Genomic DNA, 26,580 nt, shown 5'->3' with positions numbered 1-26,580 from the left:
TCATTTGCAGGCTACCCCCAATACAATCCTCACTGATCTGAGTCAATGCAAACTCTGCATTTCTCTGCATGTCCGTGTGTTTCGATGTACAAAAGGGCTGGTTTTCATCTTATACAAAATGCTGGGGAGACTCTGATCAAGCAGCACAATGGCAAATTTCCCCCATCTGCAGAACCTTTGTGCTCAATATTTACTCTTTGACTGTAATTAACAAACTTCAGATATTTGGCAAGTTCCTTTTATTTTATTTGGTATTTTAATTTGTTTCCTTCTTTTACAGGCAGGTTGGTGCCATTCCCCTCTCCCTGCCCCTCGCTGTAGTTCACCCAAAGGCTAGGTGGCCGCTTCACCGTCTAGTGCTGGACTCTGCGGATGGACTGCAGCTGGTTAGTGTGTGCCTGGGTGCTGTACTCAGTGTAGTTCTTGTATTCTCCACTGTGGCGGTCCCTCTCAAAGATGTACTGGTAGCCTCTGTATCCTGGGTACTGGTATCCAACCCAACTGTGAAAACAACAACGCCATTAATATAGCAAAACATTGCCAAAAACAGTACAAGGGGGCATAATTTTAAGGTGATTGGAGGAAAGTATACAGGGAGGAGATAGCCCAAGTAATTTGTTTTATTTTTACACAGAGAGTGACGGGTGTGTGGATCACCAGTTACTTACGCTCCAGAGTGGACCTTGAGGGAAGCAACCTCTTTGTTGCACCAACCCATGGCCTGCAGGGATGGGTAGTCATCACAAAGTTCAAACTTGCGGCCCTGGAAGTTCTCGTTTTCATACAGGGAGATCTTACTGTCACTGTGGCTCTAAGGAGAGAAGGGGATGGAGAAAGGTTGACTGCATTGCAAATCTAGTTTGACAATGTGACAGAGTCTATAAAGGATCACAGTTCTTATGGGTGTTCAGAATGTCCAGAGGAGATGTACCAGGATGCTGCCTGCACTAGAGAGCATGCTTTATGAGGAAGGGGTGAGCGAGATAGGCTTTGGTATAGATAAACAGCAATATCTACACCAATGCAATACCTTGGGCAAGATAAGAGGCATTGATCGAGTGGCTAGCCAGAGACTTTTTCCCAGGGTAGAGTGGCTAGTAGAGGTATAATTTTAAGGTGACTGGAGGAATGTATTGGGAGGATGTCAGAGATAAGCCCTTTACACAGAGAGTGGAAGGTGACACATTATGAGCTGCACACATGGGTGATTATGATCAGTGGGTGATTATCAGTAGCTGATTATGATCAGTTAAGAAACATAGATTGGCACATGGACGATGAAGAAAATAGAGTGTCATGGAAAAGGGAAGGGTTAGATAGATCTTAGGAGATAAAAGTTTGGCATAACATCATGGGCCGAATGGCCTGTACTATGCTGTAGTGTTCTATGATCTATGTTCTCATCTCAGATCCTTTGCTTGTCCATTTTCCCAGTTGAATCCTGATCATAGTCATCTCACACGTGATTCATTATATCTGTGTACCATCTAATGCAGGCAGAGGCACAGCATCAATAACCTCAGCGGCCCCTACCACTGAATGTGGGCACAACACATCCTGCTGTTTCCTTTTTGCACAGGAGATGTTTATCCTGATCAAATCCCGAATTGAAGAGGGAAAGAAATGAATTACAGTGTCTCTGATTAATGTCTGAATGCCGTTTGATGCCCTTATCTAAGACATGAGAGAATGTACTTGTTGGAATCTGGAGCAACAAACAATCTGCTGGAGGAACTCAGTGGGTCAGGCAGCATCTGTGGGAGGGGAGGAACTGACGACATTTCAGGGTGAAAACCTGCATCTGCACTCTACAGAGTCATAGAGTAATAGAAAAGTACAGCACAGAAACATGCCCTTCAGCCCATCTAGTCTGTGCAACCCATTTAAGCTGCCTTCTCCCATCGACCTGCATCCAGACCATAGACCCCCCCATACCTCTACTATCCTCGTACCTATCCAAACTTCTCTTAAATGTTGAAATCGACCCTGCATCCACCACTTCCACTGGCAGCTCGTTCCAGACTCTCACCACCCTCTGAGTGGAGAAGTTCCCCCTCAGGTTCCCCTTAAACATTTCACCTTTTGCCCTTAACTCATGACCTCTAGATCTAGTCTCGCCCAATCTGAGGGGAAATATTGCTGACCAAGGTCCAGCCGTGCGGAAACACAACCATTGTGCTTTTTTCTGTGTATTATTATAAATACTGTGTTTTATTCTGTGGCTTCATAAATCGTAACGCTCGCCAGTCTGTGAGTTATCTTACATCTAATATTACATCTGTGAATTATTTTGCATAATTATCTTAAGATGCCTATAGGAAAGGTGTCAATAAGATTACAAGTGGACAGAGAAGATTTACAAGAACGTTGCCAGGACTTGAGAACTTGATTTACAAGAAAGGATTGATAGGTCAGGACTTTATTCCCAGCAGTGTAGGCGATTGAGGCGAGACTTGACAGAGGTATACAAAATTATGAGGGATATAGATAGGGTAAATAAAAGCAGGCTTTTTCCACTGAGGTTGGGTGAGACTAGAACTAGAGGTCAGAGGCTGAGGGTGAAAGGTGAACATTTAAGGGAAACCTGAGGGGTATCTTCTTCACTTGAAGGGTGGTAAGAGTGTGAAATGAGATGGCAGCGGAAAAGCTGATACAGGTTGGATCGCAACATTTCAGATAAATTTGTGTAAGTGCATGAATGGGTGGGGTATGAGGGCTATGGTCCAGGCGCAGGTCAATGGGACGAGGTAGAATAACAGTTCAGCACAGACTAGATGGGCTGAAGGGTCTGTTTCTGTGCTGTGGTGCTCTATGACTCGACTCAATATGTCAGCCATGTATTACCCTGTATGTATTTATATCAGTATGTTATCCTGCATCTAACATACATAAATGCATCTGAGATATATCAAGTGTACATTATCCTATATAACATTTTCCAACCGTACATTATCTTGTACCTTGCACATTCTAGTCCATGGTCAACTGTTGAGTGAAGTTGCTGACCCTGAGATATTCTTATAGATATGAGCACCATTGAGAGTGTCCTGATTGGCTGCATGTCTGTCTGGAACAGGAATTGCAAAGCATCTGACTGTGCAAGTTCCTACAAAGGACTGGGAGGACAGCCACGAGGATCATCAGGATCACTCTTACATCTATCAGAGACATTTTTCAGAAGTGCCACGTATGCAAGGCCCTTGGCATTGTCAATGATCCCTCCCATCCATCCCACAATCTCTTTGACACCCTCCCATCAGGCAGAGGTACAGTAGCATTAGGATAGGACTGTCAGGTTGGGAAACAGCTTCCTCCCCCAGGCTGTGAGATATCGAACTCCCTGACACCACTCAGGTCTCATGACGTATGAAGTACCCATAGTGTTATAGTGTTTACTTTTTAACTTGTGTTATAAATTCACTTTATTATTTGTTAATTTATTTGTGGTAATGTTACTTTATGTGTTATGTATGTGAATTATATGTACTGTGTGTGCACCTTAGAACATGTCCAGAGGAATATTGTTTCATTTGACAGTGTATATGAATAGTGTTGAATTACAATAAACTTGAATTTGAACTTGAACTCTAAGTCTTTGTGCTTTGCTTTCTGTGCACTAGGGGGTGGGGAAAGGTTTTGATCACTACACTAAGTGAAGCCAGTGACTTTTCACTTTGTAATCTGGAATTTAATTGTACAGGGGAATGGCTCACAACATCACCCCACTAAGGTTGTCACAGGCTTGGATCTACAGGACAACTTCAGAAGCTGATAGCAAATAATTAAAGAACTTACAGCACATTTAATGGGACGAAATGAGAGAAGATGCTCGGTCCTGTAGCCACTGTTCCCGCTCCAAGCATCCCAGCGAGGATAGTCTCCCTTCTCCAGAATGAACTGCTGTCCCTGGAATTCTGGGTGTTCAAAACCTGCCCAGCTACACATCAAAGGTAGAGAGAGAGACAGAGAGGGAGAGAAACAGAGAGAGATGGGGGAGACAAAGATGAAGACAGAGAGGCCGAGATAGACAAGAGACAGAGAGAAAGACAGACAGAAAGAGAGAGAAGGAGAGAGATAGACACAAAGAGACAGAAAGAGAGGCAGGCAGACAGATAGACAGAGAGAGAGGGAAGGGAGAAAGTGAGAGGGAGAGAGAGAGGTGGAGGGAGGGGAAGAAGTGGAAGAAGATGTTCAATGGTTTAACAAGGCATAGCAACTTACATTGATTTAACACCAGAATGTCTGAAACTTTAGAAGACAACCAGTCTAATGCTTAAAATGGAGATATTGGGACAGGCAGACTGAAAGGGGTTCAAGAAACATTTTAGTGAAGGGAGAGGTTTAGGAGGGATATTCAGAGTTTAGATGATTGGATTTAGTTGGTGTGGTCACAGGTGGTGGAGGATTGAATCTCAGGAAGAGCTGGTCAGAATTAGAGAAGTACAGAGATCTGAGATCAAAGATTGGTGTGGAAGCCATGGGTTTGAATTCATGGGACACCAGCATTGGGGAAGGAGGAATCTGTTCCTCTGGGATGGGCTCCACTTGAACCATACAGGGACAGGGTGAATCACGTAACTAGGGCTGTGGACAGGGCTTTAAACTATATAGTAGGGGAATGGGTTCAACAAATTAGAAAGATATAGATAAAGTAAAAGGGAATGAGAGTACAGGAGGAATTATTAAAATTGGTGTTTGTTTATTATTGTCACATGTACTGAGCTATAGTACAAAAAGTTTGCCTTGCATAGGGTCCTTACAGATTAATCTGTTACATTCATTCATTAATTCATTGAAGTAGTACAAGATAAAACAGTAACAAAGTGCAGAATGAAGTGTAACAGCTTTAGAGAAACTGCAATTTTAAGTCTCTAAAATGAAAAAAAGACAGAAAGTTTGGAAAAGGATAAGAATTTAACTTCAGGCACTATGCTGATGAATTTACTGCCATGATGCTGTTATAGCTCGGAATGGTGGAGTACAGAATTCAATTCCAGCATCCTCTGGGAAGAGTTTGTATGTTCTTCCATGGGGTGCGTGGGATTCCTCCGAGTTCCGGCCTCCTTACACAGTCCAAAGACATACCAGTTAGTAGGTGAATTGGTCATTGTAAATTGCCCCGTGATTAGGCTCGGGTAAATAGGTGGGTTGCTGGGGAGCACGGTTCTTTGGGCTGGAAGGGCCTGCTCCTCACTGTATCTCTAAGTAAATGAAACTGCCAGGATAAAAGGACCCTGATAGGAGCTAATTACAGGTCTCTGAGCAGTAACCAGGGTGCGGGTACAAATTGCAATGGGAGATGGAAAAGGCTTGGAAAAAGGCAGTGTTATGATAATCATCAGGGATTTCAATTTGCAGATAGACTGGGAAAATCGGTTTGGTGCTGGTATGGTATTTGTAGAATGCCTACGAGGTGGCTTTGTAGAGCAGTTGTGGTTGAGGCCACTAGGGAAAAACAGTCAGGACTGGGTATTGTGTAATGAACCAGATATGAAGTAATGAAGGGAGCTTCAGGTAAAGGAACCCTTAGGAGACAGTGATCTTAATATGTTTGAAGTCATCTTGCAGTTTGTCAGGGAAAAGCTAAAATCAGATGTATCTTTATTACAGTTTTGTCAAGGTAACTACAAGAGGCATGAGGGAGGAGCTGGCCAAAGACAGTTGGAAGGGGACACCAGCATGGATGACTGCTGAACAGCAATGGCTGGAGTTTCTTGGATCAATTCGGAAGCCACAGATAAATGCATCCCAAAGAAGAAACATTTGAAAGGGTGGCAACCGTGACTGACAAAGGAAGTCAAAGATACCATGAAAGAAAAAGAGAGGACATACAATATTGCAAAACAAGTAGGAAACCAGACGAACTGGAAGCTTTTAAAAACCAGCAGAAGATAATTTAAAAAGAAAAAAATATGAAGGTAAACTAGCCAATAATATAAGAGATTACAAAAGATTATTCAGATATATTGATCGAGTAATGACTGGGCAGGCGCATGGACGTTGGCGAGTTAGACCAGCGGGAAGAGTATAAAAAGAAGACAGCTTTATAGAGCAGGTGACAGAGTAGTGAGAGTCAGAGTAGGAGAGCTTTGGCTTTGGCGATAACGGGTCGAGGCCAGGTAGGTTACCCGAGAAGATTAGAAACAGCAAGTATGTCTGTGAGGCCAGTGTTCTGTACTGGGTGTCAGATGTGGCAAGTCCGGGAGACTCCTAGCCTCCTGGAAGAACACATCTGTGCCAGGTGTGTCGAGCTGCAGCTCCTTAGGGACTGCATTAGGGAACTGGAGATGCAGCTCGATGACCTTCACCTGGTCAGGGGAAGTGAGGAGGTGATAGAGAGGAGCTATAGGCAAGTAGTCACACCGGAGCTTCGAGAGACAGATAAATGGGTAATAGCCAGAAGAGGGAAGGGCAAGAGTCAGATACTGGTTTGCTAAGGCTATTGGGGAGACTTTAAACTGGAATTGCTGGGGGGTGGGAACCGAACCGAAGAGACGGAGGAAGGGGCTGTTTAATCACAAACAGAGAAAGCTTGGAGACAGTGCGAGAAAGGATGATAGGCAGATGATAGAGAAGAAATGTGCTCAGACTGATGGTTTGAGATGTGTCTATTTTAATGCAAGAAGCATTATGAACAAAGTGGATGGCTCAGGGACAGGAATGGTTACTTCGAGTGCCAGGCTTTAGATGTTTCAGAAAGGACAAGGATGGAGGCAAAAGAGGTGGGGCGTGGCACTGTTGATCAGAGATAGTGTCACGGCTGCAGAAAAGGAGGAAGTCATGGAGGGGTTGTCTACAGAGTCCCTGTGGATGGAAGTTAGAAACAGGAAGGGGTCAATAAATCTACTGGGTATTTTTGATAGGCCACCCAATAATAACAGGGTCATTGAGGAGCAGATAGAGAGTCAAATTCTGGAAAGGAGTAATAATAACAGGGTTGTCATGGTGGGAGATTTTAATTTCCCAGATATTGATTGGAATCTCCCTAGAGTGAGGGGTTTAGATGGGGTGGAGTTTGTTAGGTTTCCTGACGCAATAGGTAGATAAGCCTACAAGAGGAGAGGCTGTGCTTGATCTGGTATTGGGAAATAAACCTGGTCAGGTGTCAGATCTCTCAGTGAGAGAGCATTTTGGAGATAGTGATCACAATTCTATCTCCTTTAACATAGCATTGGAGAGGGATAGGAACAGACAAGTTAGGAAAGCGTTTAATTGGAGAAAGGGGAAATATAAAGCAGGAACTTGGAAGCATAAGTTGGGAACAGATGTTCTCAGGGAAATGTACAGCAAAAATATGGCAAATGTTCAGAGGATATTTGCATGGCGTTCTGCATAGGTACGTTCCAATGAGACAGGGAAAGGATGGTAGGGTACAGGAACCATTGTGTACAAAGGCTGTTGAAAATCTAGTCAAAAAGAAAGGAAGAGCTTATGAAAGGTTCAAAAAACTAGGTAATGATAGAGATCTAGAAGATTATAAAGCTGACAGGAAGGAGCTTAAGAATGAAATTAGGAGAGCCAGAAGGGGCCATGAGAAGGCCTTGGCAAGCAGGATTAAAAAAAGTATGTGAAGAGCAAGAGGATAAGACGTGAGAGAATAGGACCAATCAAGTGTGACAATGGAGAAGTGTGTATGGAACCGGAAGAGATGGCAGAGGTACTTCATGGATACTTTGCTTCAGTATTCACTATGGAAAAGGATCTTGGTGATTGTAGGGATGAATTACAGTGGACTGAAAAGCTTGAGCAAGTAGATATTAAGAAAGAGGATGTGCTGGAGCTTCTGGAAAGCATCAAGTTGGATAAGTCACCAGGACCGGACGGGATGTACCCCAGGCTACTGTGGGAGGCGAGGGAGGAGATTGTTGAGCCTCTGGTGATGATCTTTGCATCATAATGGGGATGGGAGAGATTCCGGAGGATTGGAGGGTTGCAGATGTTGTTCCATTATTCAAGAAAGGGAGTAGAGATAGCCCAGGAAATTATAGACCAGTGAGTCTTACTTCAGTGGTTGGTAAGTTGATGGAGAAGATCCTGAGAGGCAGGATTTATAAACATTTGGAGAGGCATAATATGAAACAGAATAATCAGCATGGTTTTGTTAAAGGCAGGTCGTGCCTTATGAGCCTGATTGAATTTTTTGAGGATGTGACTAAACACATTGATGAAGGTAGAGCAGTAGATGTAATGTATATGGATTTTAGCAAGGCATTTGATAAGGTACCCCATGCCAAGGCTATTTGAGAAAGTAAGGAGGCATGGGATCCAAGGGGACATTGCTTTGTGAATCCAGAACTGGCTTGCTCACAGAAGGCAAAGAGTGGTTGTAGTCAGGTCGTATTCTGCATGGAGGCTGGTGACTAGTGGTGTGCCTCAGGGATCTGTTCTGGGACCCCTTCTCTTCATGATTTTTATAAATGACCTGGATGAGGAAGTTTTGGGATGGGTTAGTAAATTTGTTGATGACACAAAGGTTGGGGTGTTGTGGATAGTGTGGTCAGTTGTCAGAGGGTACAGCGGGACATCGATAGGGTGCAAAACTGGGCTGAGAAGTGGCAGATGGTGTTCAACCCAGATAAGTGTGAGGTGGTTCATTATGGTAGGTCAAATATGATTGCAGAATATAGTATTAATGGTAAGACTCTTGGCAGTGTGGAGGATCAGAGGGATCTTGGGGTCCAAGTCCATAGGACACTCAAAGCTGCTGCGCAGGTTGACTCTGTGGTTAAGAAGGCATACGGTGCATTGGCCTTCATCAATCGTGGGATTGAGTTTAGGAGCTGAGAGGTAATGTTACAGGACCCTGGTCAGACTCCATTTGGAGTACTGTGCTCAGTTCTGGTCACCTCACTACAGGAAGGAGGTGGAAACTATAGAAAGAGCGCAGAGAAGATTTACAAGGATGTTGCCTGGATTGGGGAGCATGCCTTATGGGAATAGGTTGAGTGAACTCGGCCTTTTCTCCTTGGAGCAACAGGGGATGAGAGGTGACCTGACAGAGGTGTACAAGATGATGAGAGGCATTGATCTTGTGGATAGTCAGAGACTTTTTCCCAGGACTGAAATGGCTAACATGGGAGGACACAGTTTTAAGGTGCTTGGAAGCAGGTACAGAGGAGATGTCAAAGGTAAGTTTTTTATGCGGAGAGTGGTGAGCGCGTGGAATGGGCTGCCGTCAATTGTGGTGGAGGCAGATACAATAGGGTCTTTTAAGAGACTCCTCGATAGGTTTATAGAGCTTAGAAAAGTAAAGGGCTATGGGTAACCCTAGGTAATTTCTAAAGTAAGTACATGTTCGGCACAGCATTGTGGGTCGAAGGGCCTGTACTGTGCTGTGGGTTTTTCTATGTTTTCTATGTTTTTTCTATAAAGAGTAAATGAGAAGCAGGAGTGGGTATCAGACCACTGGAAAGTGACACTGGAGAAATAGTAACGGGGGACAAAGATATGGTGAACAAACTTTACTGTGGAAGACACCAGTAGTATGCTAGCAATTAGAGAGTGGTGGGGACAGAGGTAAGTGCAGTTGCTATTACAAAGGAGAAGGTGCTTGGGAAGTTGAAAGGTCTATAGTTAGATAAGTCTCCTGGAGTGGGTGAGTGGAAGGAGATAGCTGGAGAAATCGTGGAGGTATTAGTAATGATCTTTCAAGAATCACTAGATTCTGGAATGGTTCCAAAGGACTGGAAAATTTCAAATTCCACTTCACTGTTTAAGAATTAAGGAAAGCAGAAGAAAGGAAATTATAGGCCAGTTAGCCTAACCTCAGTGGCTGGGAAAGTGTTGGAGTGCAGTGAAGATTCACCAAATTGATTTCTATTGTGGTGAGTTGGCCATGTTTGGGGAGCCTGAGAAAGATGAGCCTCTATTCTCAAGTCTAGGGAAATAAAAATTGAAGAATGAAAATTATAAGGAAGGTTTGGGGAGGGTATTTCCTCTGGATGGGGCATGCAGAACCAAACACCACAGTCTCAAAAATATGCTTTTTTACCAAAAAAGGAGATATTAGAAATTATTCAGTCATCCATGTGAGTGTCACACGTGCTGAGAAAAGCTTGTCTTGTATACTGTTCATACACTGCAAATCATTACCCAGTGCATTGAGATAGAATGAGGTAAAACAAGAACAGAATGCAGAAGAGGAAATGCTTCTTCAGCTGATAAAGAAAGACAGATCTCATTATCTGTTAATAATGATAAACATTGCACATTCCTATATTGATTTGGTTCACAGTGATCTTGTTACATCCATAACAAACTTATGATACCGTAACAATAACAATGCAGAATAAAGTGTAACAGCTCTAGAGAAAGTGCAGTGCGGGTGAACAATAAGGTGCAAGGTGGTGAGGTCAAGAGGAGCCATTCAATAGTTACAACAGTCGGCTAGATTCTGCTCTTGAGCCACTGATGTCAGTTAGTTCACCTGGTGAATTACGATTATTTTGCAGGTTTTTGTACATACTGCCTGATGGAAGAGAGGAGAAGAGAGAATGTCCAGAGTGGGTGGAGTCTTCAGAGAGTGGAACAGGCAAAGCCATAGAGCGTGGAAACAAGGGTGAGAACTTTAAAGTTGAGGAGTGAGTAGACAAAGCAAATGTGTGCAAGGTGATGTTTGGACAGAAGTCAGTAATGGTTGATATACAGCTCCTTGGGTGAACTGAAGGTTAGGGACAAAGCAAGATGGTAGATTCATCAGGAACAGTTGATGCTACAGATAATAAAAACACCGGCAAAAATCAAACTCTGGCATTTCTTCACATTCTCTCCCCAGTTGGAGTTGGAAAAGGCAGTGTGGCACAAACAAGGCATCGAAATTGGGTACTTACGGTCCACATTCTACCTTAACGGATCGGATCTTGTTGAATCCCCGCTCCATGATGTTGGGACATTCCAGCATGAACTCACAGTGTTTTCCCTGGAAGTTTTGCTCTTCCCAGACAGTGATCTTCCACTGTCCCATGGAATCCATTGGCTGGGTTGTCATCTTGAATTTGGTTGTATCAACTAAAACAATAACAAGAAAGATCAATTGACATTCAAATCAAAAGCCACGGGGCGATCTCCAGTGTTTGGATTCAGCTTGCTGTCTAGCTCATTTTGCCTTCATCTGCATAGCCTCCAATCTCTCTACCTCCACTCTTACTCTCTTCATGTGAGATCAAATCCTACTAGGTCTGCCTGGCTCCCATCCTGTGACTCACAAAAGCTAAGAAGCTTAAAGAAAACAGATGCTTGAGAGCACATCCCTTTGACTTCACCTCTTCTGAAAACAGTTCTGCTCTATCTGGATGGCAGATAGCACTGTAACGTCTCAGTTAGCATAACGCTTTATAGCACCAGCAATAGTGGATTAATTCCCACTACTGGCTCTAAGGAGTTTGTTCTTTCTCCCCATAACCACAAGGGTTTCCTCTGGGTTCTTCAGTTACGTCCCACATTCCAAAGATGTGCGGGTTAGTGTAGTGATTCGTCAGCAGAAACGTGGCAATACTTGCAAGCTGCCCAGCACAATCCTCATTGGTTTGATATGATGCAGCAAATGACACATTTCATGCTATGTTTCGATGCACGTGACACATAAAGCTATTCTTTACTCTTTTAAACTTTATTCTGGCTTTAAAATTTATATTAATTTTCCCCATTCTTTCTCTCAGAATGTATCACTTAGTACACTCAGTGGCCACTTTATTAGGTACACCTATACCTGCTCATTAATACAAATATCTGATCAGCCAATCACGTAGCAGCAACTCACTGCATAAAAGTGTGCAGACATGGGCAAGAGGTTCAGTTGTTGTTCAGTACAACCATTAAAATGAGGAAGAAATATGATCTAAGTAACTTTAACCATTGAATGATTGTTGGTGCCAGACAGGGTGATATGAGTATCTCAGAAACTGCTGATCTCCTGGGATTTTCATACACAACACTCTCTAGAGGTTACAGTAAATAGTGTAAAAAAAAACATTCCCATGAGCGGCAGTTCTGTGGGCAAAAATGCCTCGTCAGTGAGAGAAGTCAGAGGAGAATGGCCAGAGGAGTGTGACAGTAACTCAGATAACCACACATTACAATAGTGATGTACAGAGGAGCATCTCTGAACATTCAACACGTCCAACATTGAAGTGGCTGAGCTACAGCAGCAGACCTCGAACATACACTCAATGGCCACTTTATTAGGTACAGGACTTACCTAACAAAGTGTTTACTGAGCTGAATGTGACATGACTGTGTTCAGCAACCATACTAATAGTGAGAAAACTTTATGAAGAATTAAGGCTCCATAAAATTGGTAAAACGCAGCTAAAATGTGGACTGACCAGTGCAACATCCGTTTAATAGGATACAGGATAGAGAACATTCCAGATATACTGGGTATTGGAAGCTTAAATTCTCCACTGGATAACTTTGTGACTCCAGTGAATATTGTTACAGGACAGTGTGGTAGCATAGCGGTTAACGCAAAGTTATTGCAGCGCCAGCACCCCAAGTTCAATTCCCGCCACTGTCTGTAAGGAGTTTGTACGCTCTCCCCGTGACCACATGGGCTTTTACCAGGTGTTCCAGTTCCCCCATATTCCAAAGACATATGGGTTAATTGGTCATGGGATGTAACGGGGTGCCGAGGGCCCGTTGGGCTGGAAGGGCCTATTGCTGTGCTGTATCGCAAAATAAAATAAATGAAATAAAATATTGCTCTGCTTTATAATCCCAGAGTAAGTTCTTCATTGCTGGTAATTTAAAATAGAACGTACAGAAGTACAACCCTTCGGCACACGATGTTGTACAAACTGACTAAGCTGGTGACATCCAATTCCTTCTTTCTGTCTCTCTTTCAAGGGTCTTGCCCAAAATATTGACTGATTAATCATTCACACAGACGCTGCCTGACCTGCAGAGTTCCTCCAGCACTCCGCGTTTGTTGACTCGGTCTTCTGCCTGGTCCCTTCTACCTGCAGCCAAACTTTATCCGTCCAAACCCTTCTCATCCATGGACTTTCCTTAAATATTACAATTAAACCCACATCTACTGCTTCCTCTGGCAGCTCGTTCCACACTCGCACCTTCCTCTGAGTGAAGAAATTACCACTCAGGTTCCCTTTAAATATTTCACCTTTCACCTTAAACATATGACCTCTAGCTCTAGTCGCCGCCAATATGGGGGGGAGAAAAGCCTGCTTTCAGTCGATTCTCTGCATAATCACGTGCCTTTCTGAGGTGTATTTGGGCCCATCACTACCCCGGCAACACATTCCATGCATCCTTCACCAGGGGTTTTACGCAGACCAGTGGCAATATAACCTGCACCGTTATCTTCGGTCTGAAGACTGAAGAACTCCACTGTGCACAAGAGACAGTCATGGGCCTTATATTGAACATGGAACGTAGAATACAGAAGCACAGTACAGGCCCTCCAGCTAATGATGTTGTGTAGACCTTTTAACTTACTCTAAGATCAATCTAACCCTTCACTCTCACATAGCCCTCCTTTTTACTATCATCCATGTGCATATCCAAGAGTTTCTTAAGTACCCCTAACATATTTGCCTCTACTACTACCCCTGACAGGGTGTACCATGTACCCACAGCTTTCTGTATAAAAACCTTCTTCTGACATCCCCCCTATACTTTACTCCAATCACCTTAAAATTATGCCCCTGTATTAGTCATTTCCTTCCTGGATAAAACTCAATGGCTGGCCATTCTATCTAAGCCTCCTGTCATCTTGTACACCCCTATAAAGTCACCTCTCATCCTCCTTCACTCCACAGAGAAAATTCTTACCCTCATTGGACACGATCTCTAGAATTCTGCGCCCTTGTATTAGCCATAGTGCAATATCTGTTACATAGCTCTACATAAGACATAATAGCAAAAAATACAGAATACCTGGCTGTGCGATTGCTGGATCCAGAGAGGTTGCTGCTGCTCTGGGCTGGTGAGCCCTCTTTTATACCCCATGCCATCCTGGTGTAAGTGCAGGGGCTTTAACCCTGCCGGCTCAGCACGCCTGCAGCCTTGTAAAAACCCAAATGAGCTGTCCATGCAAATTCCCAGGGCTCATTGTTGAAGGGATCAGCTTTCACCCCTCCCTCAACAACACAACAATGGAAAATGCTGGTTCCATGTTTGATCTGCAGCCAGGACACTAGAAAATGAGACTGATGTAACACTCTGGCCTGACCGCTAATAGAATTCATCACACACCAGTCTGCAAATACAATACTTCGGGCATACCACAGTGGTTTAGAGGGATTAAACGTGGACTATGTCTCTCTCTTCCTTGCTTGTGAGTTAGTGCTATGAAAGATCCTAGTTACAAACTTTTAATTAGTCGTGTGCAACTTTAGTCTAAAACTCACAATCAATGGTTTGCAGTGGGCGTGAAATCAAAAGAGGAATAAGACCATAACACTTATAAGACATAATGGGCCCATAGAGTTTACTCTGCCATGGCTGGTTTATTATTCCTCTCAACCCCATTCTCCTCCCTCCTCCCTGTAACTTTTGACACCCTTACTAATGAAGAACCTATGAACCTCCACTTTATATATACCGAACGACTTGGATTCCATAGTCTCCTGTGCAATTAGTTCTATAGAAAACCCACCCTCTAGCTAAAGAAATTGCTCATCTTTTTCTAAAGGGATGTCCTTGTACTCTGAGGTTGTGCCCTCTGGTTCTAGACCCCCCATTAGAAACAACCTTTCCACATCCACTCTATCTGGGCCTTTCAATACATAGATATCAATGAGATCACCCATTCACTCATTCTTCTAAACACAAGCAAGAACAGGCTCAGAGACATTAAATTCTCCTCATGTATTAATCCTTTCATTCCTAGGATCATTCTCAAGAACCTCCTCTGGACCCTCTCCTATTCCTTTCTCAGACCTTCTGGAATATGGTCATTCTCTGAATTATGATTTACACTGCACAATAGTTGTATTGGACAAGCTTCAGAAGGTGCAAAAAATTTACAAGACCCAACATACGTAGATTGGCAGACCACTTCGTCAAACTCCTTCCACTACAGCAGGCAAAGTTGCCTAGTGACGACATGGCCTCCTTTAACTGCTGCTCTCTGTTTGGAGAAATAACACCTCATCTTCCATCTGGTTAGCCTCCAACAAGATGGCATGAACCTTAATTTCTCCACCTTCTGGTAATTTCTCTCCCTCCCTCCTCTCATTTTCCATTCTCCATTCTGATTCCCTCTCACCCCTTCTCTTCTCCTCGTCTGCCCATCACCTTCCCCTGGTGCTTCTCCTCCCTCCCTTTCTCCTATGGTTTACTCTCTTGTCCTATCAGATTCCTCCTTTTTTTAGCCCTTTTCCACCTGTCACCTCCCAGCTTCTCATCATCCATGCTCTCCCATACCCACCCACCTTCTCCCTCACCTGGTCTCATCTATCACCAGCCAGATTGTACTCCTTCCCCTCCTTCCATGTTTTTCTGGCTTCTTCCCCCTTTCTTCCCTGTCCTGGTGAATGATCTCAGCCAAAACTGTCAACTGTTTATTTCCCTCCATAGATGCTGCCTGACCTGCTGAGTTCCTTCAGCATTTTGTGTGCTTCACAAGGATTTTACCAGGACTGGAGTTATAAGGAGCGAATAGATAGGCTGAGACTGCCTTTCCTGGAGTAAAGGAAGCCGAGCGGTAGCCTTATAGAGGTTTACGGAATCCTCATGGGTATAGACACAGTGAATGGTCTCCGTCTTTTTCCCTGGATCGAGAAGTCTAAAGCTAGAGAGCATCAGTGTAAGGTGAGAGGAGACGGGCTCCTGAGATACAGTTTGTTTACACAGAGGTTGGTGCATGTGTGGAATGAGCTGCCAGAGGAAGTGGTAGAGGTGGGTACAAATGGAATAAGATGATCTTATTAGAAAAACATAGAAACATAGAAAATCTACAACACATTACAGGCCCTTTGGCCCACAAAGTTGTGCCGACCATGTAACCTACTCTAGAAACTGCCTAGAATTACCCTACCGCATAGCCCTCTATTTTTCTAAGCTCCTTGTACCTAAGAGTCTCTTAAAAGATCCTGTTGTATCCGACTGTACCACTGCCACTGGCAGTGCATTCCATGGACCCAACACTCTCTGTGTGAGAAACTTGCCTCTGACTCCCCCTTGTACCTACTTCCAAACACCTTAAAACTATGCCCACTCATGTTAGTCATTTCAGCCCTGGGAAAAAGCCTCTGACTATCCACATGATCAATGCCCCTTATCATCTTATACACCTCTATCAGGTCACCTCTCATCCTCCGTCGCTCTAAGGAGAAAAAGCCAAGTTCATTCAAACTATTCTCATAAGGCATGCTCCCCAATCCAGGCAACATCCTTGTAAAGCACTTCTGCACTCTCTCTATAGCATCCACATCCTTCCTGTAGTGAGGAGACTGGAACTGAACACAGTACTCCAAGTGGGGTCTGACCAAGGTCTCATATAGCTGTAACATTACCTCATGGCTCTTCAACTCAATCCCACGGTTGATGAATGTCAACGCACCATATGGTTTCTTAACAACACTGTCAACCTGTGCAGCAGCTTCAAGTGTTCTATGGGCATCATCCCCAAGATCTCGCTGATCCTCCACACTGCCAAGAGTTTTACCATTAATATTATATTTTATCTTCAAATCTGACCAACTGAAATGAACCACTTCACACTTAACTGGGTTGAACTCCATCTGCCACTTCTCAGCCTAGTTCTGCATCATATCGATGTCTCGCTATAATCTCTGACAACCCTCCAGACTATCCACAACACTCCCAACTTTTATGTCATCAGTAAACTTACTGACCATCCCTTCTACTTCCTCATTAGGTCATTTATAAAAATCACAAAGAGCAGAGGTCCCAGAACAGATCCCTGCGGTACACCACTGGTGACCGACCTCCATGCAGAATATGATCCATCTACAACCACTCTTTGCCTTCTGTGGGCAAGCCAGTTCTGGATCCACAAGGCAAGGTCCCTTTGGATCCCATGCCTCCTTACTTTCTGAATGACCCTCACATAGGAAACCTTATCAAATGCATTAATGAAATCCATTTTCACTACATCCACTGCTCTACCTTCATCAATGTGTTTTGTTACATCCTCAAAGAATTCAATCAGGTTTGTAAGTCATGACCAGCCCTTGACAAAGCCATGCTGACTATCCCTAATCAGATTATGTCTCTCCAAATGCTCATAAATCCTGCCTCTCAGGATCTTCTCCAACAATTTGCCCACCACTGAAGTATGACTCACTAGTCAATAATCTCCTGGTTATCTCTTCACCATTTCTTGAACAAGGAATCAATGTTTGCAACCTTTCAATCCTCTGTTATTTCTCCCATTCCTATTGATGATGAAAAGATCATTGCCAGAGGCTCAGCAATCTCCTCTCTTGCTTCCCACAGTAGTCTGGGGTACATCTCGTCTGGTCCTGGCAACTTATCTAACTTAATACCTTTCAAAAGCTCCAGCACATCCTTTTTCTTAATGTCTATACACTCAAACATTTTAGTCTGCTGTAAGTCATCCCCACAATTGCCAATGTCCTTTTCCCTGGGAATACTGAAGCGAAGTATTCATTAAGTACCTCCGCTGCCTCCTCCGATTCCATGCACACATTTCCAGTATCGCACCTGATTGGTCCAATTCTCACACGGCTCATCCTCTTGCTCTTCACATACTTGGAGAATGCCTTGGGGTTTTCCTTAATCCTGCTCACCAAGGCCTCCTCATGGCCCCTTCCAGCTCTCCTAAATTCATTCTTGAACTCCTTCCCGGCACCCTTGTAATTTTCTAGAGCTCTAACAGTACCTGGTTTCTTGAACCTTTCGTAAGCTTTTCTCTTCCTCTTAAATAGATTTTCTCCATCTTTTTACACCAGGGTTCTTTTACCCTACCATCCACTCCCTGCCTCAATGGAACATACCTATGCAAAACTCCATGCAAATATTCCCTGAACATTTGCCACATTTCTGCAGTACATTTCCCTGAGAACATCTGCTCCCAATTTATGCTCCCAAGTTCCTGCCTAATAGCATCGTATTTCCCCCTACCCCAATTAAATGTTTTCCCAAATTGTCTGTTCCTATCCCTCTCCAGCGAAGGAGAAAGAGTTGTGATCACTACCTCCAAAATGCTCTCCCACCGAGAGATCTGACACCTGACCAGGTTCATTTCCCAATACCAGGTCAAGTACAGCCTCTCCTCTAGCTGGCTCATCTATGTATTGCATAAGGAAACCTTCCTGAACACACCTAACAAACTCCACCCCATCTAAATCCTTTGCTCTAAGGAAATCCAAGTTAATATTAGGAAAGTTAAAATCTCCCATCACAACAACCCTATTATTATTGCACCATTCCAGAATCTGCATCCCTATCTGCTCCTGGATGTCTCTGTTACTACTGGGGGGGGGGGGGTCTCTAAAAAAACCCAGTAGAGCTATTGCCCCCTTCCTGTTGCTGACATTCACCCGCAATGACTCCGTAGACAATCCCTCCATGACTTCCTCCTTTTCAGCAGCTGTGATACTATCCCTGATTAGCAATGACAATAGACAATAGACAATAGGTGCAGGAGTAGGTCATTCAGCCCTTCGAGCCAGCACCACCATTCACTGTGATCATGGCTGATCATCCACAATCAGTTCCCCGTTCCTGCCCTCTCCCCATATCCCTTGACTCCACTATCTTTAAGAGCTCTATCTAAATCTTTCTTGAAAGCATCCAGAGAACTGGCCTCCACTGCCTTCTGAGGCAGAGCATTCCACAGATCCACAACTCTCTGCGTGAAAAAGTTTTTCCTCAACTCCGTTCTAAATGGCCTACCCCTTATTCTTAATCTGTGGCCTCTGGTTCTGGACTCCCCCAACATCGGGAATATGTTTCCTGCCTCTAGCGTGTCCAACCCCTTAATAATCTTATATATTTCAATCAGATCCCCTCTCATCCTTCTAAATTCCAGTGTATACAAGCCCAGTCGCTCCAAGATTTCAACATATGACAGTTCCGCCATCTCGGGAATTAACCTTGTGAACCTACGCTCCACTCCCTCAATAGCAAGAATGTCCTTCCTCAAATTTAGAGACCAAAACTGCACACAATACTCCAAGTGTGGTCTCACCAGGGCCCTGTACAATTGATGAAGGACCTCTTTGCTCCTATACTCAACTCCCCTTGTTATGAAGGCCAACATGTCATTAGCATTCTTCACTGCCTGCTGTACCTGCATGCTTACCTTCAGTGACCGATGTACAAGAACACCTAGATCTCGTTGTACTTCCCCTTTTCCTAACTTGATACCATTCAGATAGTAATCTGCCTTCCTGTTCTTGCCACCAAAGTGGATAACCTCACATTTATCCACATTAAATTGCATCTGCCGTGCATCTGCCCACTCACCCAACCTGTCCAAGTCACCCTGCATTCTCATAACATCCTCCTGACATTTCACACTGCCACCCAGCTTTGTGTCATCTGCAAATTTGCTAATGTTGCTTTTAATCCCTTCATCTAAATCATTAATGCATATTGTAAATAGGTGCGGTCCCGCCACCGAGCCTTGCGGTACCCCACTAGTCACTGCCTGCCATTCTGAAAGGGACCCGTTAATCCCTACTCTTTGTTTCCTGTGTGCCAACAAATTTTCTATCCATGTCAGTACCCTACCCCCAATACCATGTGCTCTAACTTTACCCACTAATCTCCTATGTGGGACCTTATCAAAGGCTTTCTGAAAGTCCAGGTACACTACATCCACTGGCTCTCCCTTGTCCATTTTCATAGATACATCCTCAAAAAATTCCAGAAGATTAGTCAAGCATGATTTCCCCTTTGTAAATCCATGCTGACTCGGACCGATCCTGTTACTGCTATCCAAATGTGCTGCTATTTCATCTTTGATAATTGACTCTAGCATCTTCCCCACCACTGATGTCAGGCTATCTGGTCTATAATTCCCTGTTTTCTCTGTCCCTCCTTTCTTAAAAAGTGGGATAACATTAGCTACCCTCCAATCCTCAGGAACTGATCCTGAATCTATAGAACTTTGGAAAATTATTACCAATGCGTCCGCGATTTCTAGAGCCACCTCCGTAAGTACCCTGGGATGCAGACCATCAGCCCTGGGGATTTATCAGCCTTCAGTCCCATCAGTCTACCCAACATCATTTTCTGCCTAATGTAAATTTCCTTCAGTTCCTCTGTTACCCTAGGTCCTCTGGCCACTATTATCTGGGAGATTGTCTGTGTCTTCCCTAGTGAAGACAGATCCAAAGTACTTGTTCAACTCGTCTGCCATTTCCTCGTTCCCCATAATAAATTCACCCGTTTCTGTCTTCAAGGGCCCAACTTCAGTCTTAACTATTTTTTTCCTCTTCACATACCTAAAGAAGCTTTTACTATCCTGCTTTATATTGTTGGCTAGCTTACTTTCGTACCTCATCTTTTCTCCCCGTATTGCCTTTTTGGTTATCGTCTGTTGCTCTTTAAAAGTTTCCCAATCCTGTGGTTTCCTGCTCATCTTTGCTATGTTGTACTTCCTCTCTTTTATTTTTACACTGTCCTTGACTTCCCTTGTCAGGCGTGGTCGCCCCCTACTCCCCTTAGAATCTTTCTTCCTCCTTGGAACGAACTGATCCTGCACCTTCTGTATTATTCCCAGAAATACCTGCCATTGTTGTTCCACTGTCATCCCTGCTAGGGTATCCTTCCGGTCAATTTTGGCCAGCTCCTCCCTCATGGCTCCATAGTCCCCTTTGTTCAACTGTAATACTGACGCTTCCGATTTTCCCTTTTCCCTCTCAAATTGTAGATTAAAGATCAATGCCACCCCCGCACCTCTTTTGCCTCCCTCCCTGCCCCTTTTGAAACATCTAAAGCCCGTCACATTCATCAGCCATTCCTGCTCCTGAGACATCCAAGTCTCTGTAATGGCCACAACATCATAGCCCCACATCTTGATCCACACTATAAGTTCATCAGCTTTGTTTATGATGCTCCTCGCATTAAAATAGGCACATTTCAAACCATCTGGCTGAGTGCTTCTTTGCTCCATCATCTGCCTATCCTTCCTCACAAACCCCCTACAACCTGTCACTACTTGTGCACCAACCACACCATCCCCTGCATCTTCATTTTGGTTCCCACCCTCCTGCAAATCTAGTTTAAACCCTCCCCAACAGCAATAGTGAATCTTCCCCCCCCCCCACCAGGATATTGGTTCCCCTCCAGTTCAGGTGCAACGCATCCCACTTGTACAGGTCACCCCTTCCCCAGAAAAAGTTCCAATGATCCAAGAACTTGGAACCCTGCCCCCTGCACCATCTCCTCAGCCACTCGTTCATCTGCGCTGTCTTCCTGTTCTGACCTTCAGTAGCTCCTGACACCAGGAGAAATCTGGAGATTACCACCTTGGAGGTCCTGCTCGTCAGCCTCCTTCCTAATTCCCAAAACTTACTGCGCAGGACCTCTACCCCTCTCCCGGCTATGTCATTGGTCAATGGGACTGGGCAGAATAACAGTTCAGCATGGACTAGATGGGCTGAAGGGCCTGTTTCTGTGCTGTAGTGCTCTATGACTCTATGAATCGATGACCAATGACATGCTGAGGGCAGCCTGCAAGTGTTGCCATGTTCTGCCGCTTCAGGACTGAAAGCATTCAAGTAGAAAGTCAGATAAACTTGTGTGGAATAACCGAACATCTCTTCTCTGAAGATCGTCACCTTGTCGTGGTGGAGAGGCGTTTGAGTTCCTGAGATTAGACAGCAATGAGATCTGAAACTTAGCTCCTGGTAGGGACACCCATAGCGGTAAGGTCAAGCAGGAGGTTCCAGACAAAGAGCAATCCAATCAAGGCCTCAGTGGTGGAGCTGGCAGAAGATGCTGACACATCACAGTGAGGAAGGTTGCAGCAGTGAAGCATTTGATGCTATTGGACCCTGACCTCAATCTGTCCAGGACCAAGTGGTGGCTGCCCATACATCAGCCTCAACACTTTAAGCAAAGTCAGGCACAGACGTTCTCCATTAAGGGAGTAACTACTGGGTGAACATCATAGTAAACTGGAGAGATTGCACTATTACCACTAAACACCTGATAAAGTACTTTCAGGTGGAGTTACTGGAAGTGCAGGAGCTAAGTTGTGCACAGGGAGCCCCACAATGGTAACCAGATTACCTGTGGTCACTGAGGGTGTTTATAATGGTCAGGGAATCACAAGAACTACTCTCCTCCTCTCTCAAATAGTGCCACAGCATCTTTGACTTTGTACACCAAACATCAACTCCTGGTTTTCCAGTCAAGAGAGACTGACTAGGTAGCACAGTGGTCAGCATAGTGCTTCACACCACGAGGTAAAGATCGAGGTTCCATTCCCACTGCTGTCTGTAAGGAGTTTGTACATTCTGGGTCTCATCAGGTGTTCCTACCTCCAAACATATATGGGTTAAGGTTCGTAACTTGTGGGTATGATATGTTGAAGACATTTGCAGTTGTCCACAGCACACTTTAGCTGCAAATGATGTGTTTCACTGTATATTTTAATGTGGATAAATGTGAGGTTATCCACTTTGGTTGCAAGAACAGGAAAACAGATTATTATCTGAACGGTGGCCGATTAGGAAAAGGGGAGATGCAACAAGACCTGGGTGTCATTGTACACCAGTCATTGAAGGTGGGCATGCAGGTACAGCAGATGGTGAAAAAGGCAAATGGTATGTTGGCATTCATAGCAAAAGGATTTGAGTACAGGAGCAGGGAGGTCCTACTGCAGTTGTACAAGGCCTTGGTGAGACCGCACCTAGAATATTGTGTGCAGTTTTGGTCCCCTAATCTGAGGAAAGACATTCTTGCCATAGAGGGAGTACAGAGAAGGTTCACCAGATTGATTCCTGGGTTGGCAGGACTTTCATATGAAGAAAGACTGGATCGACTAGGCTTATACTCACTGGAATTTAGAAGATTGAGGGGGGATCTTATTGAAACGTATAAAATTCTAAAGGGATTGGACAGGCTAGATGCAGGAAGATTGTTTCCGATGTTGGGGAAGTCCAGAACGAGGAGTCACAGTTTAAGGATAATGGGGAAGCCTTTTAGGACCGAGATGAGGAAAAACTTCTTCACACAGAGAGTGGTGAATCTGTGGAATTCTCTGCCACAGGAAACAGTTGAGGTCGGTTCATTGGCTATATTTAAGAGGGAGTTAGATATGGCCCTTGTGGCTAAAGGGATCAGGGGGTATGGAGAGAAAGCAGGTACAGGGTTCTGAGTTGGATGATCAGCCATGATTATACTGAATGGCGGTGCAGGTTCGAAGGGCCGAATGGCCTACTCCTGCACCTATTTTCTATGTTTCTATGTTTCTATTTTGATGTTTCAATGGACACATGACAAATAAAGCTAATCTATATCTTTACCTACCTTGCTGTGACCCCTTTTACTTTGCTTACCTCCATTGCACTTTCTTGGTATCTCAAAGGTTCAAAGGTTCATTTATTATCAAAGTATACAACTCTGAAACTCTTCTTCTCCAGATAGCCACAAAATCAAGAAAGAAAAGAACAGCAGCACAATCATCAACCCCCAAATCCCTCCTCCCTGCACAGGAAGCGAACAAAAACTGAACAGGCACATCGACCCACAAATGCCCACCCCTGCCTCCACCAGCACATAAAAGAATGAGAAAGATCAGGGGAAAAAACAGTAACTAAAACACTGTTAGACTGAAAAAAGCACACAAAGCCACACAAAACCACACAAAGCAGATATTCTGCACCATTGTAATGAAAGAGATCTGTGCCAATCTTCTCCCATAGTCTTCCTGGTAGTGGGTGGGGAAGCAAAGGCTCTCTTGGATTGCTGTTTTTGTTTTCATTACAGACAGCACACTGAGACACAATGTCCTCTATCTGAGTCGACATACCTGGCCAATAGAGAATGTCCCTTGCTCTTTCTTTACATTTCACTATCCCCAGCTGTGACTCATGAATTCTGTTGAGCATTTCCTGTCTCATTTGTTTTGGTACGATGAGTTTTGCCATTTTGAACATTAGTCCTGATGCATAGCTGATTTCCTCTTTAAATGTCCAGTATTTCTGTATTTCTTTTGGAACATCTTTTCTTTCTGTTGGCCATCCATTCATTGTAATGTCTCTTTGCATTTGCATTTCAGGATCATCTGCAGTCGCTTTCCTGAACATGTTCAACTTCTCCTCAGAGATGGGTAGCTGAGGTGTAACCCAGTTGACCTCCAGCTCTCTTCCTAGCAACTCTTCCTTTTGCCCTTTCAGGTAAGCACGGCTCAAAGAATCAGCGATGTGCAGTTCTTTTCCTGGCTTATAGGTAACTGTGAGAGTGTACCTCTGTAGCCTGAGAAGCATCCTTTGCAGCCTCATAGGAGCCTGGTGAAGTGGCTTTTTGGAGATACTCTCAAGTGGTTTGTGATCACTCTCAACCTGGATTTCTTTGCCATATACATATTGGTGGAACTTTTCACACCCATAAACTATGGCGAGTAATTCCTTCTCGATTTGAGCATCTCGGCATTGACAGTCTGTAAGTGCTCGTGATCCATATGCCACAGACCTCCCATCCTGCAGTATAACAGTTCCTATTCCTTCCGAACTGGCATCCACAGACATCGTCACCGGTTTATTGACATCATAGAACTTGAGTGCTGGTGCATTGGTAACCAACTGCTTCAATGTGTCAAAACTTTTCTTTTGTTCGTCTTCCCAATGCCATTCAGCGTTGCTCTCTAGTAGCTTTCGAAGTGGAGCGCTGACCTCTGATAAGCTGGGAATGAATTTGGCCAGATACCGTATCATGCCCATGAACCTCAATCGTTCTTGCTTGTCTTCGGGTGGTGGTAGCTGTACCACAGCCCTTATCTTTTCATGCTCTGGTTTTAGCCCATCAGCGCTGAGTACGTGACCTATGTATTTGATCTGTGTGGTTCTGATCTTACATTTACTTTTGATCAGTTTTAGGTTGTATTCACGTGCTCTCTCCAGGAGCTTCCTCAGTCTCTGATCATGTTCCTCAATTGTGTCACCCCATATCAGTAAATCATCAATGATGTTGACTATCCCGTCCAGGCCTTCAATCATTTATGCCACGGACCTCTGGAATACCTCTGTCGCAGAAGAAATCCCAAAGGGTAGACGCAGGAAACGATATCTCCCTATGGGCGTGTTGAAAGTGCATAATTTGGAACTTTCCTCATCCAGCTTGATCTGCCAGAAACCTTGATTTGTGTCTAATGCTGGAAAGTGCTTCACATTAGGCATGTGGGAGACAACCTCTTCAACCATGAGCAGTGGATAGTACTTTCTTCTGATGGCTCGGTTGAGATCTTGTGGATCCGTGCAAATCCTCATCTTTTTCTCTGTGACCACTGTCACCATACTATTCACCCAGTCGGTTGGTTCTATTTGTCTCGTTATGACTCCCATCTGTTCCATTCTGTGTAGCTCCTCCACTACTCGATCCTTGAGAGCTACTGGAACCTTCCTCGGAGCATGCACGACTGGTGCAACAGTTGGATCAATCTGGATATGGTGTTTCCCTGGTAAACATCCTAATCCAGAAAACAAGTCAGCAAAGTCTTTGAGAATGTCATTTTCTTTCTCAACACCATAGATTCGCTTCACCAGGCCTAGCTTTGTGCATGTTGCTTTGCCCAGTATTGCTGAAACATGTTGCTGTACAATCTCAAACTCTATCTTGTGTGTTTGTCCTTTGTACACACAGGTGAGTGCTTTCTTTCCCAATGGCGCTGTCTTGTGGCCAAAATATGCAACAAGCTTGCAGGTGGATTTTCTCAGTCTTCCTCCGATGTCCAGTGAGCTGAATGTTTCTGCTGACATTACTTTGCACTTTGCCCCAGTCTCAAGCTTAAATGTCACATTCCTCCTGTTTATTATCAGATCTTGAGTCCAATCATCTTCATCCTCCATCTCTGCATTGTCAATATTCTTGATGCATACCTCCTGTTCCACTTCAATTGTTCCAATGAACATGTCACTGTTGCCCTCACTCGTTCCACAGGATGCATTTTCCTTGTTTGCTCCTGCGATTTGCACACCTTTGCAAAGTGATTTCTTTTCTGCATAAATTTGCACATCTTACCAAAGGCTGGACATTTTCTGTATCCACATCTGTTGCAGTTAACTTCCTTTTGATCATCCTGTGGAGCTGGCTTTACCTTACTCTTGTCAGTTTTCACAGTTTTTATTTTGTGCACTTCAATCTCTTCATTGAGCACTTTAACCTGACTTGACGTGATCTCGCTGGCACGGCAAACATCAAACGCCTTTTCTAATGTAAGATCCGCCTCTCTCAATAGCCTGCCCCTCACTTGATCATCTCGTATGCCACATACAATCCTGTCGCGTATTAAAGAATCATGTAGTTGTCCGAACTCACAGTCTTTTGCCTTGTTCTTCAAATCTGTTACATAGGCATCTACGGTCTCTGTCGGTCCTTGAGCCCTCGTGAAAAATAAGTGTGGGATGTACGGTAGGTTTTTTCTCGGTTTGCAGTAATCTTGAAACTTTTTCTTCAACA

The 26,580-nt window shown here is 44.1% G+C and overlaps 1 protein-coding gene across 1 annotated transcript; it reads right to left on the bottom strand.

The window, feature by feature from the left end:
• Positions 1–222: 222 nt before the first annotated feature.
• Positions 223–13,981, bottom strand: LOC140727339 (beta-crystallin A2-like). The gene is made up of 5 exons (XM_073044610.1): positions 13,894–13,981; positions 10,830–11,007; positions 3,796–3,937; positions 669–811; positions 223–501 (listed from the first exon to the last, which is right to left on the bottom strand). The coding sequence occupies exons 2-5, from the start codon at positions 10,985–10,987 to the stop codon at positions 354–356; spliced, it is 591 nt and encodes a 196-aa protein (XP_072900711.1). The 5' UTR covers positions 10,988–11,007; positions 13,894–13,981; the 3' UTR covers positions 223–353.
• Between the last annotated feature and the right edge of the window lie 12,599 nt (positions 13,982–26,580).

The sequence above is a fragment of the Hemitrygon akajei genome, chromosome 5, assembly GCF_048418815.1.
Source record: "Hemitrygon akajei chromosome 5, sHemAka1.3, whole genome shotgun sequence".
Lineage (NCBI taxonomy): Eukaryota > Metazoa > Chordata > Chondrichthyes > Myliobatiformes > Dasyatidae > Hemitrygon > Hemitrygon akajei.
Note: the sequence above shows the minus strand (reverse complement) of the source record. Positions and strands in the feature narration are given on the sequence as shown.

Excerpts from the sequence above, each read along its gene's own strand:
- LOC140727339 (XM_073044610.1), bottom strand. The coding sequence starts at position 10,987 with ATGACAACCCAGCCAATGGATTCCATGGGACAGTGGAAGATCACTGTC. Across the intron at positions 3,938-10,829 it reads GTTAAGGTAGAATGTGGACC|CTGGGCAGGTTTTGAACACC; the intron begins GTAAGTACCCAA and ends TTTGATGTGTAG. Across the intron at positions 502-668 it reads CTCAAGGTCCACTCTGGAGC|TTGGGTTGGATACCAGTACC; the intron begins GTAAGTAACTGG and ends TTGTTTTCACAG.